The 19,058-nt window shown below is 41.7% G+C and overlaps 1 protein-coding gene across 1 annotated transcript; it reads left to right on the forward strand.

The window, feature by feature from the left end:
• Positions 1–2,351: 2,351 nt before the first annotated feature.
• LPAR2 (lysophosphatidic acid receptor 2) lies at positions 2,352–18,570 on the forward strand. The gene is made up of 2 exons (XM_083881833.1): positions 2,352–9,517; positions 16,744–18,570. Exons 1-2 carry the CDS (start codon positions 8,785–8,787, stop codon positions 17,028–17,030), a joined length of 1,020 nt encoding a protein of 339 aa, XP_083737959.1. The 5' UTR covers positions 2,352–8,784; the 3' UTR covers positions 17,031–18,570.
• The last annotated feature ends 488 nt before the right edge of the window (positions 18,571–19,058 follow it).

Here is a 19,058-nt window from a genome sequence, read left to right on the forward strand (position 1 = left end):
GTCCCATTGGTTCTCCCCAAAAAAAAATGATGGAGGTGGAGAAGGAAGAGGAGGAGGAAGATGAAGACAATTGGATCCAAAATCCTGTCATTTTTACCCCTAAAAAAGAACCGAGGGAAGAGGAAGAGGAGGAGGATTGGATCCAAAATCCCCTCAGTTTTCCCGAAAAATAAACGAGGGAAGAGGAAAAGGAGGAAAAGGAGGAAGAAGAGGATTGGATCCAAAATTCCGACAGTTTTCACCTAAAAAAATGAGGGAGGAAGAAGAGGAGGAGAAGGAAGAGGAATGTGAGCAGCAGTTTTGGCCCAAAATTCTGGCAGTTTCCACCCAAAAAAGTGAGGGAGGAGGAGAAGGAAAAGGAGGAGGAAGAAGAAGAGGATTGGATCCGAAATCCTGGCAGTTTTCCCCAAAAAATGAGGGAGGAAGAGGAATGGGAGCAGTGGATTGGATCCAAAATCCTGGCAGATTTCTCCCCTAAAAAAAGAGGGAAGAGGAGGAAAAAGGAGGAGGAAGAGGATTGGATCCAAAATCCCGTCAGTTTTCCCAAAAAATAAACGAGAGAAGAGGAAGAGGATCCAAAATCCCGTTGGTTTCCCCCAAAAAATGAGGGAGGAGGAGGAGGAAGAAGAGCAGAAATTGGATCAAAAAAAATCGGCTCCTGTTCCGGCCTCTCCATTGGAGGGACCCACCCAAAATCCCAGGAATTGTCCCCAAAAAATCAAGGAAATTGAGGAGGAGAAAGAGGAAGAGGAGGAGGAGGAGGAGGAGGAAGAGGAAGAGGAGGAAGGAATTCCAGGATGGATCTGACCAGGGTTGGAGATGTTGGAGGAATCCACCCAAAATCCCGTCGGTTTTCCCCCAAAAAAAAGGGAATTATTTGAGGATGATCCAGTGGAATCCCAAATGTCACTTTTTTCCCACCTGGAAAATCAATGAAGTCATTAAAAAATTAGTAATTAAAGTCAATTAAAGTCAATTAATCAATTTTATTCCTGTTTTAATCACATTTATTTCCATTTTAATCTAATTTTCCCATTTTAATCCATTTCATTCCTGCTTAAATCCCATTTATTCCCATTTTAATCTAATTTTCCCCTGTTCCCCTATTTCCCAAATCTCACTTTTTTCCCACCTGGAAAATCAATAACATCATGAAAAAATTAATAATTAAAGTCAATTAATCCAATTTATTCCCATTTTAGTCCATTTTATTCCCATTTTAATACAATTTATTCCCATTTTAATACAATATATTCCCATTTTAATGCAATTTTTTCCTGTTTTAATCCAATTTATTCCTGTTTTAGTTCAATTTATTCCAATTTTAATCAAATTTATTCCCATTTTAATCCCATTTATTCCCATTTTAATCCCATTTGTTCCCTGTTCCCCTAATGTTTCCCAAATCTCACTTTTTTCCTACCTGGAAAATCAATGAAATCGTTAAAAATTATTAATTAAAATCAATTAAAATAATTTAATCCCATTTATTCCCATTTTAATCCCATTTATTCCCATTTTAATGCCATTTATTCCCATTTTAATCCCAAATTCCCCAATTCCCCCTGAGAATTCCGGATTTTTCCCTTTTCCCGACGTTCCCACTGGATTTAATTCCCAAAAAATCCCCTTTGGGATCAAATTGGGAAATTTAATTCCCAGTTTGGGAAAATTCCCTCCCGGGAAAGGTTCGGGGTTTAAACTAGTCCCAGTTCAGGCTCCAAACTGGTCCCAGTTCAGGATTCAAACTGGTCCCAGTTTGGGGATTTAAACTGGTCCCAGTTCGAGATTTAAACTGGTCCCAGTCTGGGCTTTAACTGGTCCGAATCTGGGATTTAAACTGGTCCCAGTCCAGGCTCCAAACTGCTCCCAGTCTGGGATTTAAACTGGTCCCAGTTGGGGATTTAAACTGGTCCCAGTTCTGGGCTTTAACTGGTTCCAGTTCAGGGATTTCACTGGTCCCAGTTTCCCAGTTTGGGGCTTTAACTGGTCCCAGTCCAGGACTCAAACTGGTCCCAGTTTGGGGATTTCACTGGTCCCAGTTTAGGGCTTTAATTGGTCCCAGTTTGGGATTTAAACTGGTCCCAGTTCAGGACCCAAACTGGTCCCAGTTCAGGATTTAAACTGGTCCCAGTTCAGGATTTCACTGGTCCCAGTTTGGGGATTTCACTGGTCCCAGTTTAGGGCTTTAATTGGTCCCAGTTTGGGATTTAAACTGGTCCCAGTTCAGGACCCAAACTGGTCCCAGTCCAGGCTCCAAACTGGTCCCAGTTTGGGAATGAACCAGTCCCAGTTCAGGATTCAAACTGGTCCCGTCCTCCCCTCCCGTTGGTTTCGGGTTTCGTGTTTCAGCCCCGCCCGGGGCGGCCTCTCGCTTTTTCAGGAATTTTCCCTTCCCGGTTTTTCTGCGGCGCCTCCGAGTTTTTATTGTGTTTTTTTTTTTTTTTTTTTTTACCCGAAAAAAGGAGAATTTTGGGCCATTTTTGGGTGTTTTTTGTTTATTTTCCCGCCGGAAGCGCCGCTGGAAATGGGAATTTCCCCCCGAGTTCTGATCCCAGGTGAGAATTCCTCAGTTTTTATCCCAAAAATTCCCTCCCGGGGCGGAAAAATGGGGGAGGGGGGAAAAAAATGGGAAAAAATGGGGAAAAAAAGTGAATTTTTGGGGTTTTTTTGGGTTTTTTTTGGGGTTTTTTTGGGTTTTAACCGAATTTCAGGCGGATTTTGGAGTTTTTTCCCAAAAATCTGTTTGGGCCTGGGAGGCCCTTCCTGGTTTTTTGGGGATTTTTGGAGAAAAAAAGGGATTTTTTAGGGATTTTTTAGGGATTTTTGGGGATTTTTTGGGATTTTTTGGGAGGGAAGGAGAGGCCGAGGGGGGAGGGGGAGGGAAAATCCCGGAAAAAAGGGGAAAATCCTCAAGGAAAAACTGAAATCGAGGGGAAAAATCTCCAAATCCGGGGAAAAAAAATACAAATCTGGGGGAAAAAAAATCAAAATGCAAAGAAAAAATTCAGATCTGGGGAAAAAACACCAAAATCCAGGAAAAAAACCCAAAAACTAAAGAAAAAAACCCAAATTCAGGGAAAACCCCAAAATGCAAAGAAAAAATCCAAATCCGGGGGAAAAACCCCCAAATTCAGGGAAAAAAACCCAAAATTTAAGGAAAAACTCCCCAATTCAGAGTAAAAAAAACCCCAAAATTCAAGAAAAAGTCACAAATTAAGGGGGAAAAATGAAATCCAGGAAAAAAAACCCCAAAATTCAATTAAAAAGCCCCAAATTCAGGGATAAAACCCCCAAATTCAAGGAAAAGTCACAATTTAAGGGAAAAAACCCCAAAATTCAGGAAAAACCCCCCAAAATCCAATTTAAAACCCCAAATTCAGGGATAAAACCCCCAAATTCAGGGAAAAAAAACAAATTTAAGGGAAAACTCCCCAATTCATGGAAAAAAAACCCCCAAAATTCAAGGAAAAGTCACAAATTAAGGGGAAAAACCCCAAAATCCAATTAAAACTCCCAAATTCAGGGAAAACCCCCAAATTTAGGGAAAAAAACTCCCCAATTCAGGGTAAAAAACCCCAAAATTCAAGAAAAACTCACAAATTAAGGGGAAAAAACACCAATTTCAGGAAAAAAAAATCCCAAAATCCAATTTAAAAGCCCCAAATTCAGGGATAAAACCCCAAAATTCAAGGAAAAGTCACAAATTAAGGGGAAAAAACCCAAATTCAGGAAAAAACCCCAAATTCCAATTAAAAACCCCAAATTCAGGGAAAAAAAAAACAAATTCAGGGAAAAAAACCCAAATTTATGGAAAAACTCCCCAATTCAGGGAAAAAAAATCCCAAAATCAAAGAAAAAAACCCAAATTCAGGAAAAAACCCCCCAAATCCAGGGAAAACTCAAAATTCAGGGGAAAAAAAACCAAAATCAGGGAAAAAAAAATCCCCAAAATTAAGAAAAAAACCCCCAAATTTAGGGAGAAAAACCCCAAATCCAGGGGGAAAACCCCAAATCATGGGGAAAAAAATCCCAAATTTAAGGAAAAACTCCCCAGTTCAGGGGAAAAAAAAATTAAAATTTAAGGAAAACTCTCAAATCCAGGGGGGGAAAAAGTCCCTCAAAATTCAGGGAAAATGTTCCCAAATTAAGGAGAAAAAATGCTGAAAATCCTGGAAAAAAACCCAAATCCAGGTGGGAAAAAAAACCCAAAATCCAGAAAAAAATCCCCCTAAATCCAATTAAAACTCCCCAAAATTCACAAAAAAATCCCCCCAAAATCCAGGAAAAAACCCCCAAATTTAGAGAAATTCCCCCCACAAAGTTTAGGTAAAAAAAAAAAAAAAAAAAAACAAAACAAAACAAAAAAAAAACAACCAAGGAAAAATTCATATTCAGGGAAAAAAAAAAACAACCCAAATCTGGGGGAAAAAAAATCAAATTTAAGGAAAAATACTCCCAAATCCTGGAAAAAAATAAGAAAATTCAAGGAAAAAAATTCCAAAATTTAAGAAAAAACTCCAACAAATCCAGGAAAAAGAACCTCAAATCCAAGGGAAAAACCCAAAATCCGGAAAAAAAACAAATTTGGGGAAAACCCCCCAAAATCCAGCGAAAAAAAAAAAAACAAATCCAGGGAAAAAACCCCAAAATTCAAGGAAAAAAACCTCAAAATTTAAGAAAAAACTCCAACAAATCCAGGAAAAAAAAACTCAAATCCAAGGGAAAAAAACCCCACCCCAAAATTCAAGGAAAAACCCCAAAATCCAGGGGAAAAAAACCCCCCAAAATTCAAGGAAAAAAAACCCCAAAATTTATTGAAAAATCCCATCAAATCCAGGAAAAAAATCCCCAAAATCCAGAGGGGAAAAAATCTCCAAAATTCAAGGAAAAACTCCCAAATCCAGGGGAAAAATCCCTCAAATCCAAGGAAAAAACCCCAAAATTCAAGGAACAAACACCCAAAAATTAGTGGGAAAAAAACCCCCCGAAATCCAGGAAAGAAAAAATAAATCCAGGAAAAAACCCCAAAATCTAAGGAATAAAACACCCAAAATTCAGGGAAAAATCCCCCAAAATTCCAGGAAAATCCCCAAAATTCATGGAAAAAAAAAATTCCTCAAAATTCAGGAGAAAACTCCAAAATTCAAGGAAAAAAAACTAAATTTAGGGGAAAAAAAATTCCAATCCAGGGGAAAAAAACCCCCCAAAATCCAGGAAAAAACCACAATATTTATGGAAAAACTCCAAATTCAAAGAAAAACCCCAAATCTAAGGAAAAAAACCCCAAAATTTAGGAGGAAAAAAACCCCCAATATCCAAGAAAAAACCAACCCAAATTCCAGGAAAATCCCCAAATCCAAGAAAAAAAATCAAAATCCAGGAAAAAAAAAAAAAAAAAAAAAAAAAAAAAAAAAAAAAAAAAAAAAAAAAAAAAATTTGGGGAAAAATCCCTCAAATCCAAGGAAAAAAACCTCCCAAATCCTGGAAAACAAAACAAAATTCAAGGAAAAAACCCCAAAATTCAAGGGAAAAAACCCCAAAATTTATTGAAAAATCCCATCAAATCCAGGAAAAAAATCCCCAAAATCCAGAGGGGAAAAAATCTCCAAAATTCAAGGAAAAACTCCCAAATCCAGGGGAAAAATCCCTCAAATCCAAGAAAAAAAACCAAAATCCAGGAAAAAAAAAAAAAAAAAAAAAAAAAACAAAATTCAAGGAAAAAACCCCAAAATTTATTGAAAAATCCCATCAAATCCAGGAAAAAAAAAAATCCCCAAAATCCAGAGGGGGAAAAAATCTCCAAAATTCAAGGAAAAACTCCCAAATCCAGGGGAAAAATCCCTCAAATCCAAGAAAAAAAACCCCAAAATTCAAGGAAAAACCACCCAAAAATTAGTGGGAAAAAAACCCCCAAAATCCAGGAAAGAAAAAATAAATCCAGGAAAAAAAAACCCCCAACAAAATCCAAGGAATAAAACACCCAAAATTCAGGGAAAAATCCCCCAAAATTCCAGGAAAATCCCCAAAATCCAGGGAAAAAAAACCCCAAAATCCAGGAAAAAAACCCCACAAAATTTTTGAGAAAAACTCCAAATTCAAAGAAAAAATTCAAATTTAGGAAAAAAAACCCCAAATCTTTCCCAAATTTCCAGATTTTTTTGTGGAGCTGCTGGAAAAGGCCCCAAAAAACTTTGGAAAAACAGGAAAAAAAAAAGCAGAAAATTCAATTTATTTGGGAATTTTGGGAATCAGAGAATTCCTGGAGCTGCTGGAATTTTTTATGGAGAAAATTCCTGGTGGGAATTTGGGAAATTTTGGGATTTTTATCCTTTTTTTCCCTTTTTTTTATCCTTTTTTAATGCTTTTTTTTGTGTTTTTAATATTTATTTTTTCCTCTCCTGGAGTTGTTTGGATTCCTGGGAGAATTCCAAGGTCGGGCTGGGAAAAGCTGCAAAGAGGGGGAGGAAAAATTGGGATTTTTCCAGGTTTTTTTTCAAGGATTTTGGGACTTTTTCAAAGGTTTTTTTGTGGTTCCAGGTGGGGAAATTTGGGATGAAATTTCCAGGGATTTTTAAAAGGGGAAAAAAAAACAGGAAAAGGAATTTTTTTGGATTTTTTTTTAATTTTATTTTTAAAATATTTATTTATTTATTTATTTATTTTAATTTTTAAGGATTTTTTGGGGATTTTAAAAGATTTTTTTAAGGATTTTTTAAGGATTTTAATGAAGTTTTATGGGATTTTTTTATTATTATTTTTGGGTGGGTTTTTGTTTTTGATTTTATGGAATTTGATGGGATTTTGATGGAGTTTTATGGGATTTTTTTTTTTAGGGAATTTTTTTTAATTTGGGGGTTTTTATTTTATTTTTCAGGGATTTTTTTTTTTTTTACTTTTGGGGATTTTATTTATTTAATGGAATTTTATGGATTTTTTAAGGATTTTTATGGGGTTGGGATGGGATTAAAAACCCCTTTTTTCCCCAAAAAAATTCAGGAATTCCAGGATTTTGGTGCTCCCAGCAAATTCCAAAACCAATTCCAAGAAATTTGGGAACAAAAGAGGGAAAAATTAAGATTTAAATGGGATTTTAGAGCAATTCCCACCCCGAAAATTCCCCCAAATCCCCCAAAATCCAGAAATTCCCCCCAAAATTCCCTCCCAAAAATCCCTGAATTTTGGGCTCAAAAATTCCCAGCCGGATTTGGATCCAAAAATCCCAAAAAATGGGAAAAAACTCACCTGGAGTTGCTTAATTTCCTCATTTTTTCCCTTTTTTCCCTAAAAAATTCCTAAAAATCAGAATTTTTCCCCATTTTTGAAGGATTTTTCCTGGATTATTCCCAATTTTTGATGGATTCTCATGGATTTGTCCTGATTTTTGAGAGATTTTTCCCAATTTTTTTAGGAATTTTTCCTGGATTTTTTTCCCAATTTTTGATGGATTTTTCCCAATTTCTGATGGATTTTTCCTGATTTTTGATTGGATTTTCCTGGAATTTTTTCTGATTTTTGAGGGATTTTTCCCAATTTTTGAGGGAGATTTTTTCCCAGATTTTTCCTGATTTTTGAGGGATTTTTTCCCGGATTTTTCCCAGTTTTTTGATGGATTTTCCCTGGATTTTTCCTGATTTTTGAGAGGATTTTCCTTGATTTTTCCCAATTTTGAGGAGATTTTTCCCAATTTTTCATTGATTTTTTCCCACATTTTTTCCCAATTTTTTGATGGATTTTTCCTGGATTTTTCCTGATTTTTGAGGAGATTTTCCTCAAATTTTCCCAATTTTTGAGGATATTTTCCCAGATTTTTCCTGATTTCTGATATATTTCTCCCAATTTTTGAGGGATTTTTCCTGGATTTTTCCCAATTTTTGATGGATTTTTTCCAGATTTTTTCCCACAGTTTTTCCCAATTTTTGATGGATTTTCCTGGATTTTTTCTGATTTTTCCTTATTTTAGATGGATTTTCCCAGATTTTTCCCAATTTTTGAGGGATTTTTCCCAACTTTTGATGGATTTTTTTCCCAGTTTTTCCCCAATTTATGAGGAGATTTTTGATGGATTTTTCCCAATTTTTGAGGAGACTTTCCCAGACTTTTCCCAATTTTTGATGCATTTTCCTGGATTTTTCTTCATTTTTTGAGGGATTTTTCCCAATTTTTCCCAGATTTTTCCCAATTTTTGATGGATTTTTTTCCCAGTTTTTTCCCAATTTTGAGGAGATTTTTGATGGATTTTTCCCAATTTTTGATGACTTTTTCCTGGATTTTTGAAGGATTTTTCTTGAATTTTTCCCAATTTTTGATGGATTTTTCCTCATTTTTAAGGGATTTTCCCCAATTTTTTCTGGATTTTCCTGGATTTTTTCCCAATTTTTTCTGGATTTTTTCCCTTTTTTTTCAGGATTTTCCCCATTTTTTGACATCTTTTCCCAGATTTTCCCTGATTTTTGCAGAATTTCCCAGGATTTCGAATTCCTCAATTTGTTTGTCCAGGGAGGAGAAACCGCCAGAAAAATCCCCATATTTTCCCCATTTTTTCCCCAAAAAATCCCCATTTTTCCCCCAAAATTGCCATTTTTTTCCCCAAAATCCCCATATTTTCCCTCCCCAAATCCCCATATTTTCGCCATTTTTTCCCCAAAAAATCCCCATTTTTCCCCCAAAATTGCCATTTTTCCCCCCAAATCCCATATGTTCTCCCCAAATCCCCATTTTTTCTATTTTTTGTCCCTAAAACCCTGATTTTCCCCCAGTTTTCTGTCCCGCAGGCCCCCCGCCATGAGGCAGTGCTTCTACAACGAGTCCGTCGGCTTTTTCTACAACAACAGCCGGAAGGAGCTGAGCGCGCACTGGCGGCCCAAGGACGTGCTGCCGGTGGCGCTGGGGCTGGCGCTCAGCGCCGTGGTGCTGCTCACCAACCTGCTGGTCATCGCCGCCGTGGCCACCAACCGCCGCTTCCACTACCCCATCTACTACCTGCTGGCCAACCTGGCGGCCGCCGACCTCTTCGCCGGCGTGGCCTACATGTTCCTCATGTTCCACACGGGCCCGCGCACGGCGCGCCTCTCGCCGCGCGCCTGGTTCGTGCGGCAGAGCCTGCTGGACGCCAGCCTGACCGCCTCGGTGGTCAACCTGCTGGCCATCGCGGTGGAGCGGCACCGCACGGTGCTGGCCATGCGGCTGCACAGCGAGATGTCGGCGCAGCGCGTGCTGGGGCTGATCTCGGCCATCTGGGCGGCGGCGCTGCTGCTGGGGCTGATCCCCAGCTACGGCTGGCACTGCCTGTGCTCCCTGGAGAGCTGCTCCAGGATGGCGCCGCTCTACAGCCGCAGCTACCTGACCTTCTGGGCCGTCTCCAACCTGGCCGTCTTCCTGCTCATGGTGCTGGTCTACGGGCACATCTTCGTCTACGTGCGCCGCAGGATGGCGCGGATGGCGCGGCACACCGGGGCGCACCCGCGGCACCGCGACACCGTCATGGCGCTGGTCAAGACCGTCACCATCGTCCTCGGTGGGTTGGGGTTTGTTAGGGGTTAATTGGGGTGGTCATCATCATCCTGGGTGGGTGGTTTGTTAAGGGTTAATTGGGTTGATCATCGTCATTCTTTTGGTCATCACCATCCTTGGTGAGTCGGTCACCATCATCCTAGATGGGTGGTTCATTAAGGGGTAACACGGGGCGCACCCGCGGCACCGCGACACCGTCATGGCGCTGGTCAAGACCGTCACCATCGTCCTCGGTGGGTTGGGGCTCGTTAGGGGTTAATTACAGGTTAATTGGGGTGGTCACCATCATCATTGGGTTGGTCATTGTCATCCTCAGTGGGTGGTTCATTAGTGGTTAATTAAGGGGTAACACAGGGCGCACCCGCGGCACCGTGACACCGTCATGGCGCTGGTCAAGACCGTCACCATCATCCTCGGTGGGTTGGGGTTCATTGGGTGCAATTAGGGGTTAATTGGGTTGGTCATTGTCATCCTGGGTGGGTGGTTAATTAGTGGTTAATTAAGGGGTAACACCGGGGCGCACCCGCGGCACCGCGACACCGTCATGGCGCTGGTCAAGACCGTCACCATCGTCCTCGGTGGGTTGGGGCTCGTTAGGGGTTAATTACAGGTTAATTGGGTTGGTCACCATCATCATTGGGTTGGTCATTGTCATCCTCGGTGGGTGGTTCATTAGTGGTTAATTAAGGGGTAACACCAGGCGCACCCGCAGCACCGCAACACCGTCATGGCGCTGGTCAAGACCGTCACCATCATCCTCGGTGGGTTGGGGTTCATTGGGTGCAATTAGGGGTTAATTGGGTTGGTCATTATCATCCTGGGTGGGTGGTTAATTAGCGGTTAATTAAGGGGTAACACCAGGCGCACCCGCAGCACCGCAACACTGTCATGGCACTGGTCAAGACCGTCACCATCATCCTCGGTGGGTTGGGGTTCATTAGCAGTTTATTAAGCGGGTTAGTCGCCATCATTCTTGGTGGGTTGGTCATCATCATCCTGGGTGGGTTGGGGCTCATTGGGGGTTAATTGGGTTGGCCACCATCATCCTGGGTGGGTGGTTCACTTGGGGTAATTAGGAGTTAATTGGATTGGTCACCATTCTTTTGGTCATCACCATCCTTGGTGAGTTGGTCACCATCACCCTTGGTGGGTTCGTTATCATCATCCTGTGTGGGTGGTTCATTATGGGTTAATTGGGTTGGTCATCGTCATCCTGCGTGGGTGGTTCGTTAGGGGTTCATTAGGGGTTAATTAGGTTGATCATCACCACTCTTTTGGTCATTATCGTAATTGGTGTGTTGGTCACCATCATCCTGGATAGGTGGTTCATTAAGGGTTAATTGGGTTGGTCATTGATACCTTGGATGGGTGGGTGCACACCGTGTTACCCCCTAATTAACCCTAACAAAGGGGTTCATTAAGGGTTAATTGGGTTGGTCATCATCATGGGTGGGTTGGTCATCATCATTGGTCACCATCATCCTCGGTGGGTTGGTCACTGCAATCCTCGGTGGGTGGGGTAATTAGGGATGATTAGGAGTTAATTAGGCTGGTCAAGACCATAACCATCATCCTGGGTGGGTGGTTAATTAGTGGTTAATTAAGGGGTAACACGGGGCACACCCGCAGCACCGCGACACCGTCATGGCGCTGGTCAAGACCGTCACCATCATCCTGGGTGGGTTGGGGGTCGTTAGGGGTTCATTAGGGGTTAATTGGGTTGGTCATTGTCACACTGGGTGGTTCATTTGGGGTAATTAGGGGTTAATTGGATTGATTATCACCATTCTTTTGGTCATCATCATCCTCAGTGGGTTGGTTACCGTCATCCTGGGTGGGTGGTTCACTTGGGGTAATTAGGGGTTAATTGGATTGGTCACCATTCTTTTGGTCATCACCATCCTTGGTGGGTTGGTCACCATCACCCTTGGTGGGCTGGTCATCATCATCCTGGGTTAATTGGGTTGGTCATCGTCATCCTGCGTGGGTGGTTCGTTAGGGGTTCATTAGGGGTTAATTAGGTTGATCATCACCACTCTTTTGGTCATTATCGTAATTGGTGTGTTGGTCACCATCATCCTGGATAGGTGGTTCATTAAGGGTTAATTGGGTTGGTCATTGATACCTTGGATGGGTGGGTGCACACCGTGTTACCCCCTAATTAACCCTAACAAAGGGGTTCATTAAGGGTTAATTGGGTTGGTCATCATCATGGGTGGGTTGGTCATCATCATTGGTCACCATCATCCTCGGTGGGTTGGTCACTGCAATCCTCGGTGGGTGGGGTAATTAGGGATGATTAGGAGTTAATTAGGCTGGTCAAGACCATCACCATCATCCTGGGTGGGTGGTTAATTAGTGGTTAATTAAGGGGTAACACGGGGCACACCCGCAGCACCGCGACACCGTCATGGCGCTGGGCAAGACCGTCACCATCATCCTGGGTGGGTGGTTAATTAGCGGTTAATTAAGGGAGCGCACCCGCGGCACCGCGACACCATCATGGCACTGGGCAAGACCGTCACCATCATCCTCGGTGGGTTGGGGGTCGTTAGGGGTTCATTAGGGGTTAATTGGGTTGGTCATTGTCACACTGGGTGGTTCATTTGGGGTAATTAGGGGTTAATTGGATTGATTATCACCATTCTTTTGGTCATCATCATCCTCAGTGGGTTGGTTACCGTCATCCTGGGTGGGTGGCTTGTTAAGGGTTAATTGGGTTGGTCATTGTCATCCTCAGTGGGTGGTTCATTAGGGGTTAATTGGGTTGGTCACTGTCATCATGGGTGGGTGGCTCATTAGGGGTTAATTACAGGTTAATTGGGTTGGTCATTGTCACATTGGGTGGGTGGTTCATTAGGGGTTAATTACAGGTTAATTGGGTTGGTCATCATCATCCTGAGTGAAAGGTTCATTAGGGGTTAATTGCAGGTTAATTGGGGTGGTCACCATCATCCTGGGTGGGTTGGGGTTCGTTAGGGGTTAATTGGGTTGGTCTTTGTCATTCTTTTGGTCATCGCCATCCTTGGTGGATTGGCCATCATCATCCTGGATGGATAGTTCATTAGGGGTTAATTAGGGGTTAATTGGGTTGGTCATCATCATCCTTGGTGGGTTGGCCATCATCATCCTGGGTGTGTGGTTCATTAGGGGTTAATTACAGGTTAATTGGGTTGGTCATCTTCAGTGGGTGGTTCATTAGTGGTTAATTAGTGGTCAATTGGGTTGGTCATCACTGTCCATGGTGGGTTGGTCACCATCATCCTGGGTGGGTCATTAGAGGGTAATTAGGGATTAATTGGGTTGGTCATCATCAACCTTGGTGGGTGATTCGTTAGGGGTTAATTGGGTTGTTAATTATCATCCTTGGTGGGTCATTAGAGGAGTAATTAGGAATTAATTGGGTTGACCATCATCATCTTTGGGGGGTAGACTAATTAGCAATGATTAGTTATTAATTAAGGGATTAATTAGGGATTAATTAAGTGCGTTGGTCATCATCATCCTTGGCGGTCGGTTCATTAGGGGTTAATTGAGTTGGTTGCCATTATCCTCGGTGGGTGGGGTAATTAGCAATAATTAGAGGTTAATTAGGTGGGTTGGTCATCATCATCCTTAATGAGTGGTTAATTAGAGGTGTAATTAGCAATTAATTGTGTTGGGTTTGTTGTTAGAGGGGTAATTAGGGGTTAATTGGGTTTGGTGGGTTGGGGTAATTAAGTAGGTGAGTAATTAGAGGAGTAATTAGAAATTAATTAAGAAGGTTGGACTCCTCATTATAAGGAAAATTAGTGGTAATTAATTGAGTTGGTCACCCCATCCCTGATGGCTGGTTCATTAGGGGTAATTAGCAGTAATTAATTGGGCTGGTTACCACCATCCCTGGTGGCTGATTCAATAGGGGTAATTAGTAATTAATTGGGCTGGCCACCACCATCCCTGATAGCTGGTTCATTAGGGATAATTAGTAATTAATTGGGCATGTCACCACCATCTCTGGTGGCTGGTTCATTAGGGGTAATTAGCAGTAATTAATCGGGCTGGTCACCACCATCCCTGGTGGATGGATCTTCAGGTGCTAATTTGGGGTTAATTAATGGTGTGACTCATTAAATGTGTTAATTACCCACAATTAATTGGGTTGATCACCATCACCCTCCCATTTTTCCTCTTTTCCCACCATTTTCCCTGTTTTCTCATCATTTCCCCCTCTTCTTCCATCACTTTTCCCTCTTTTCCCATAAATTTCCCCACTTTTTCCATAATTTTCTCCCTCTTTTCCCACTTTTCCCTGTGCTTTTGGGATCTCCCGGATCTTTTCCCCCTCTTTTTTTTTCCCCTCAAAGACTGGACTCCTCAGGGATTCCCTGGAACAATTTTATCCTGGAATTCTTTGGGCTTGGAAAGAACAGAAATCCCACCCAGGAACTGACCAACCGCCCCCTTTCCCACTCCTCTAATTCCCATTAATTCCCATTTTTTCCCCTTCTTTCTCCACTTTTCCAGGTGCCTTTGGGATCTCCTGGCTCTTTTTTCCTTTTTTTTTTTTTTTTTTTTTTTTTTTTTTTTTTTTTTTTTTTTCCCCAAATTGGAATCCACAGGGATTTCCTGGAACAATTTTTCCTTGGCTTGGAAATAACAGAAATCCCACCCAGGAACTGACCGGACAAACCCAAAAATCCCCTTTCCCACCCCTCTAACTCTGATTTTCCCATTTTCCCAGGAGCGTTTGTGGTGTGCTGGACCCCCGGGCAGGTTTCCTGGGTTTTTTCCTCTTTTCCCACTTTTCCAGCTGCTTTTGGGATCTCCTGGATCTTTTTACTCTCCTTTTTCCCTCTTTTTTCTCTCCTTTTTCTCTCTTTCTTCTCTCTTTTTTTCCCCTCTCTTTTCTCTCTTTCTTCTCTATTTTTTCCCTCTCTTTTCTCTCTTTTTTCTCTCTTTTTTCTCTCAAGATTGGAACCCTCAGGGATTTCCTGGAGAAATTTTTCCTTGGCTTGGAGAGAACTGAAATCCCACCCAGGAACTGACCAGACAAACCCCAAACTCCCTTTCCCACCCCTCTAATTCCCATTTATTTCCCATTTTCCCATTTCCCAGGAGCATTTGTGCTGTGCTGGACTCCAGGGCAGATTTCCTGGGCTTTTTCCTATTTTCCTGCTTTTTCATCTGCCTTTGGAATGTCCTGGATGTTTTTTCTCTCTTTTGTCTCTCTTTTTTCTCTCTTTTTTCTCTACCTTTTCTCTCTTCTTCCCCTGTTTTGTCTCTCTTTTTTTCCCCTCTTTTTTCTCTCTTTTTTCTCCTTTTTTCCTCTCTTTTGTCTCTCTTTTTCCTCTCTAAATTGGAATCCTCATGGATGTCATGGAATGATTTTCTCCTGGAATTTCTTTAGGATGGAAAGAACTGAAATCCCACCCAGGAACTGACCAGATAAGAGGAAAAATCCCCTTCCCACCTCACTAATTTTGATTTTTTTTTCCCATTCCCAGGAGCGTTTGTGCTGTGCTGGACCCCCGGGCAGGTTTCCTGGTTTTTTTCCTCTTTTCCCACTTTTCCAGCTGTTTTTGGGATCTCCTGGATCTTTTTTTCTCTCTTTTTTCCCTCTTTTTTCTCTCCTTTTTCTCTCTTTCTTCTTTTTTCTCTCAATATTGGAACCCACAGGGATCTCATTGAACAATTTTTCCTTGGCTTGGAGAGAACTGAAATCCCACCCAGGAACTGACCAGACAAACCCCAAACTCCCTTTCCCACCCCTCTAATTCCCATTTATTTCCCCTCTTTTCCCACTTTTCCAGCTGCTTTTGAGATCTCCTGGATGGATCTTTTTTCCCTCTTTTGTCTCTCTTTTTCCCCATCTTTTTCCCCTCTTTTTTCTCTCTTTCCCCCCTCTATTTCCCCTCTTTTTTCTCTCTTTTTTCTTTCCTTTTCCTCTCAATATTGGAACCCTCAGGGTTTCCCTGTAACATCTTAACCATGGAATTCTTCGGGCATGGAAATAACACCAATCCCACCCCGGAACTGACCAAATGAGAGGAAAACTTCCCTTTCAACCCCTCTAACTCTGATTTTTCCCATTTCCCAGGAGCGTTTGTGCTGTGCTGGACCCCCGGGCAGGTGTTGCTGCTGCTGGACGGGCTGGGCTGTCAGAGCTGTGCCGTCCTGCCTGACTGGAATCCCCTTTCCCACCCCTCTAATTCCCATTTTTCCCATTTTCCCAGGTGCCTTCGTGGTGTGCTGGACCCCAGGCCAGGTTTCCTGGATTTTCCCCATTTTCCCCACTTTTCCATCTGCTTTTGGGATCTCCTGGATGGATCTTTTTTCTCTTTTTTCTCTCTTTTTTCTCACTTTTTCCCCCCTCTTTTTTCCCTCTTTTTTCCCTCTCTTTTCTCTCTCTTTTCTCTCTTTTTTCTCTCTTTTTTCCCTCTCTTTTCTCTCTTTCTTCTCTATTTTTTTCCTCTTTTTTTCTCTCTTTTTTCTCTCAAGATTGGAACCCACAGGGATTTAATGGAGCAATTTTTCCTTGGCTTGGAGAGAACTGAAATCCCACGCAGGAACTGAACAAAACCCATTTTCCCACCTCACTAATTTTGATTTTTTCCCCATTCCCAGGGGCGTTTGTGGTGTGCTGGACCCCCGGGCAGGTGTTGCTGCTGCTGGACGGGCTGGGCTGTCAGAGCTGTGCCGTCCTGCCTGACTGGAATCCCCTTTCCCACCCCTCTAACTCTGATTTTTCCCATATTTCCCATTTCCCAGGTGCCTTCGTGGTGTGCTGGAGCCCGGGGCTGGTTTCCTGGATTTTCCCCATTTTCCCCACTTTTCCAGCTGCTTTTGAGATCTCCTGGATGGATCTTTTTTCCCTCTTTTGTCTCTCTTTTCCCCCATCTTTTTCCCCTCTTTTTTCTCTCTTTCCCCCCTCTATTTCCCCTCTTTTTTCTCTCTTTTTTTCTCTCCTTTTCCTCTCAATATTGGAACCCTCAGAGATTCCCTGTAACATCTTAACCATGGAATTTTTTAGGCTTGGAAAAAGCTGAAATCCCACCCAAGAACTGACTGAAAATCCACTTCCAGCCCCTCTAATTTTGATTTTCCCATTCCCAGGAGCGTTTGTGGTGTGCTGGACTCCAGGCCAGGTGGTTTTGCTGCTGGACGGGCTGGGCTGTCAGAGCTGTGCCGTCCTGCCTGACTGGAATCCCCTTTCCCACCCCTCTAATTCCCATTTTTCCCATTTTTCAGGAGCGTTTGTGGTGTGCTGGACGCCCGGGCAGGTGGTTTTGCTGCTGGACGGGCTGGGCTGTCAGAGCTGTGACGTCCTGGCCGTGGAGAAGTACGTGCTGCTCCTGGCCGAGGTGAACTCCCTGATCAACGCGCTGGTTTACTCGTGCCGGGACAGCGAGATGAGGAGCACCTTCCGCCGCCTGCTGTGCCTGCCCTGCCCCAGGAACGGGAATTCCAAATATTCTGTGCCCGACAGGGGCGTGGGGGCACACAATGGGCATTTCACTGTCGATTCCTCCATTTAGGGATATTTAGTAGGATTTTTGGGATGGTTTCGGGATTTTTTGGGGTTATTTTTGGGATTTTTAAAAGAATTTTTGGCTTTTTTACTTTTGAAATTTTTTTTAAAATTTTTGGGGATTTTTTTTTTTTTTTTAATCTTTTTTGTTGTTTTTTTTTCAGATTTTTTTGAATTTTTTTTTAAATTTTTTTGGGGTATTTAAAAATTTTTTTTGGCTTTTTTTTTTTTTTAATTTTTTGGAATTTCTTTGGGATTTTTTGGAGATATTTTTTTTTATTTTTTTGAATTTTTTGAATTTTTGGGGTTTTTTTTTTGAAAATTTTTTGGTTTTTTAAAAAATTTTTTTGGGTTTTTTTTGAAATTTTTTGAGGTTTTTTTGTTTGTGGTTTTTTTAAAATTATTTAAAATTATTTTTTGTTTGTTTTTTTAATTTGAAAAAAATTTGATTTTTTTTGAATTTTTTTTTGATTTTTTAAAAATTTATTTTTAATTTATTTGGAATTGTTTTTCTTTTCTTTTTTTTAATAGTTTTGGATTTTTTGGATTTTTTTGCAAATTTTTAAATTTTTTTTCTTTTTTTTATTTTTTAAAAACTTTTAGATTTTAATTTTTTTTTTAATGTTTTGTTTTGGCTTTCTTTGATTTTTTAATTTTTTTTTTTTTTTTTTTTTTTTGGAATTTTTTTGTAAATTTTTTTGGGTTCCTTTGGGCTTTTTTTTTTTATTTTTTAAAAAAATTTGAGGTTTTTTTTTTATTTTTTAATTATTATTTTGGGGGACTTTTTTTTTTTTTTTTTTTTTTTTTAATTTTCTTGGGATTTAACTGGAGGTTATTTAGGACCAGCCCAAAGGGCTTTGGGGGATTCGAGGCCGGAGAATTTTTTTCTTTGAAAAAAAAAAGCTCATGGTGGATCCAGGACTGTGAGACTGAGAACTCTGGGAGGCCCCAGGGTGGGAATTTCCCTGGAAAACTCCTGGTGGGTCAAGGACGGAGAAGAATTTTGGATTCCTGGAGGCTCCAGCATCAGAATTTCCATAGAAAACTCAAAGTCCAGATGGTTTTTAGGGATTTTGGAGCATCCCGGACTCCTGGGGGCTCCAATGTGGATTTTCCCTGGAAAACTCCTGGTGGATCATGGATTGAGAAGAATTTTGGATCCCTGGGGAGCTCCAGCATCAAAATTCCCACAAAAAACTCAAGAACGAGGGGGTTTTGTGGGATTTGGGACCATCCCGGATTCCTGGGGGGCTCCAGTGTCCAAAAATTTCCTGGAAAACTGTTGGGTCAAGGATGGAGAAGAATTTTGGATTCCTGGGGAGCTCCAGCATCAAAATTTCCAAGGAAAACTCAAGGCTCAGATTTTTTTTGGGATTTGGGACCATCCCGGATTCCTGGGAGGCTCCAGTGTCCAAAATTTCCTGGAAAACTCATGGAAAACTCCTGGCCCAGGTGGTTTTTTGGGACTTGGGAGAGTCTTGGAGTCCTGGGGGGTCCAGTGTCCAAATTTCCCTGGAAAACTCCTGGTGGATCGAGGATTGTGAAGAATTTTGGATTCCTGGGGCGCTCCAGCATCAAGATTCCCACGGAAAACTCAAGAATGAGGGTTTTTTTTTGGGATTTGGGACCGTCCTGGATTCCTGAGGGGCTCCAAAATCCAAAATTTCCATGGAAAACTCCAGAATGAGGGGGTTTTGTGGGATTTGGGACCATCCTGGAATTCTTGGGGGGCTCCAGTGTCCAAATTTTCCTGGAAAACTCCTGGTGGATCAAGGATTGAGAAGAATTTCAGATTCCTGGGGAGCTCCAGCATCAGAATTTCCATAGAAATCTCAAGATCGAGGTGTTTTTTTGGGATTTGGGACCGTCCATGGACTCCTGAGGGGCTCCAAAATCCAAAATTTCCTGGAAAACTCCTGGTGGATCAAGGACAGAGAAGAATTTTGGATCCCTGGGAGGCTCCAGGATCAAAATTTCCATGGAAAACTCAAGGTCCAGATGGTTTTTAGGGAATTGGGTCCATCCCGGATTCCCG

Source organism: Zosterops lateralis (assembly GCF_965231275.1).
Source record: "Zosterops lateralis genome assembly, chromosome: 36".
In the NCBI taxonomy this organism is placed as follows: domain Eukaryota; kingdom Metazoa; phylum Chordata; class Aves; order Passeriformes; family Zosteropidae; genus Zosterops; species Zosterops lateralis.